Source organism: Dendrobium catenatum, unplaced genomic scaffold (genome assembly GCF_001605985.2).
Source record: "Dendrobium catenatum unplaced genomic scaffold, ASM160598v2 original_scaffold_254319, whole genome shotgun sequence".
Classification (NCBI taxonomy): Eukaryota; Viridiplantae; Streptophyta; class Magnoliopsida; order Asparagales; family Orchidaceae; genus Dendrobium; species Dendrobium catenatum.
Window position 1 is genome coordinate 1 of NW_021572718.1, and position 2,781 is coordinate 2,781.

At 39.4% G+C, this 2,781-nt stretch overlaps 1 protein-coding gene across 1 annotated transcript; it reads left to right on the plus strand.

Moving 5' to 3' along the window:
• Positions 1-365: 365 nt before the first annotated feature.
• Positions 366-2,669, plus strand: LOC114579017 (the record flags this gene model as incomplete). Its single annotated transcript, XM_028692667.1, has 4 exons — positions 366-1,468; positions 2,136-2,267; positions 2,359-2,370; positions 2,482-2,669. Coding segments are annotated over 4 exons (1,435 nt in total), but the record flags the coding sequence as incomplete, so codon positions are not given.
• Positions 2,670-2,781: the final 112 nt, after the last annotated feature.

A 2,781-nucleotide genomic window follows, 5' to 3' on the forward strand; every position in this document is an offset into this window, starting at 1 on the left:
GAAGTAAAAGACTTGGTGGCCTTTGGAAAGTCTCATCCGTGGGTCCTCCACATAGTTGCACTCAGCCTATTATGCTTGGTGGGCATCATAATTGCACCTCGAAATTTATATGTAAGCATATCATGCCTATTATAAAACAACAGCTCGATATGAAGCCGAAGGAGGTAATTACAAGAATAGAGTCGAAGTTTGAAATGAAGATTTCATACATTAAGGCATGAGATGCACGTAGAAAAGCTATCGAATCAATATTTGGTATGTATGAGGAATCATATCGTTCCCTTCTATGTTTTATGGAAGCTATACGGTTGACCCAACCATGAACTGTATCCAATATTGAATTGGTTGGAGGTTCACGATTTAAGGCTTTATTTTGGGCATTTGGCCATCAATTTCTGGGTGGCAACATTATCGGCCCGTCCTAAGCCTTGATGGAACTTTCCTACTAGGGAAGTATTGTGACACACTTCTTGTAGCTGTGGGAATTGATGCAAACGGTGGATTATTTTCGTTGGCCTTTGCAGTTGTTGAATCCGAGAGCAACGAATCATGGGTTTGGTTCCTTAAGAACTTACATGACTTGGTCGAAGTAGTTCAACTCCGTCAAAATTTATGTATAATATCTGATAAGTATCATGGTTTGGTGAGAGGGTGCCGAGAAATTTTTTCTAACGCCGTTCATAGACACTGCCTACGTCATCTGCGTGAGAATTACAAAAATTTTTTACGTCGTAAAGCAATTCCTAATGTTGAAGGCCTGTGCATTAACATGTACTTAGCATGTAGTACTGATGATATCATGAACTTCACTCGCATGATGAACCACATTAAAAATGTGAAGCAAGAGGCATATGACTGGTTAATAGAACGTGATGTTAGTAAGTGGTCATTACTAATTGACAACGGATGTCGATACAGCATCATGACAACCAATGCATCAGAATGTTTTAATGGAGTTCTTAAACGTGCTCGTGGACTTCCAATTCAAGGTCTGGTAATGTACACATATTATAACCTTGTATCTTTATTCGTTAGGCATTCTACAGACGTTGAGAAGTGGCTTATGTCTGGGGAATCTGAATTTGTTCCACATACGATGGCTATGTTACAGCGAACTGAACGTGAGGCTAGAAGATGCCCACAACCCATAACTATTAATAGAGGTGAATTTGAAGTTGTGGATTCGTCATGTCGCCCACATAGAGTTGAGATTCCATCACTTAAAAATTGTACCTGCACATGTAAGAGACCACAACTCTATCATGTGTCGTGCGTTCATGTCATAGCGGTCGCCGGATATAGGCGATGGAATCATAATCCATTTGTATCACAGTACTTCACACTCAACTCCTATAGGGAAACGTACTCCAGCCTTTTTCATGTTGTTCCCCCGAAGGAAGTTTGGCCGAACTTCAGCAAAGTTCAGGAAATCATACATTTACTTGCACCGGCTTTTAGAGGCGTGCAGGTAGACCGAGGACAAATAGATTTAGTAACACAATGGATGAGGCTAATTCAACAGCGAATAAGAGGTGCGGACATTGCAAGCAAAATGATCATAATAGAGCAACATGCCCAAATAATCCATGATCATCGAGGTATAAAACATATTAAAATAATATTTATTTTACTACAATATGTTATATGGTTGGTTTGATTTTGAGATTGAGTCTACTGATTAATTTTTTCTTAATGATTTAAAGATATCGTCGGCAGATCGAGGCATGCCATCTCAAAGCTACGTCCAAGGATTGGGATCCACATCATGTAGAGTATCGATAGTTTGAGGCACTTACATGCTGTGTATCAAAATAATCATTATAACATTTATGTTAGTTTATTTGAAGCTACTTCAAGATGTTCATGTTCTCTCCTATTAACCTTTATGATGTATGATGTCTTAATTTATGGAAAGCTAGTTCAAGATGTTCATGTTCTCTACGTTAGTTTATTTATGTTAGTTTATTTGAAGGACAATGATGTATGATGTCTTAATTAATGGAAAGCTAGTTACAGATGTTCATGTTCTCTCCTATTTACCTTTGAAACCCTAATAAAAATTTGCTTAGTGTATTGAATCTTTCCACGACTCCACATGGTGTTGCATTAAAAATACCTTGGTTATGCAAATATAGTTAATGGCTGATAGATCAAGGAAACGACGTGGTGGGCGTCATACCACACATGAGGAGCGTGGGGAGGAGTCAATTCGAGAAATGAGCATTACTTCAATAGGCACATCACATAGGGCTCATGACCCTAATCAGGTGACCTAGCAGTTGCATTAATTACGTTTCTTATATAGTAACATATTAAGTTCTTTTTTCGACTGTCTCATATTTTTTTTATTGAAAATAGGCGTCTCCGCTGGTTCTTTTTTCGACTGTCTCATATTAAGTTATTGTAGAGCGATGGTGTCTACTAACGAACAGCTTTCATTTTACGGTCGGAGAGATGACAATAATGCTCCAAGATGTCCAGGTTATACTTGGCTTGAGAATTGATGGCCCAGCTGTTCTGGGCTCGAATGTGGTGGGTGTTGGTCGCCGTTGGGAATCCTGGCCAGAATGCTGTGATGAACTGCTAGGAACACATCCAGGCAGGGATACTATGTACCATGCACCAGGTGATGAAGAAGACACAACCACCTTCAAGATGGGTAGTGCACAGTTAGAGTCAATGCTACCTTTGTGTTGGCTCCGTTGGACATTCTACCGAGAATGATATGATGACTTAGGTCATGGTCTATTTCTTCATCATGTTCGGGCCTATATTCTGTTC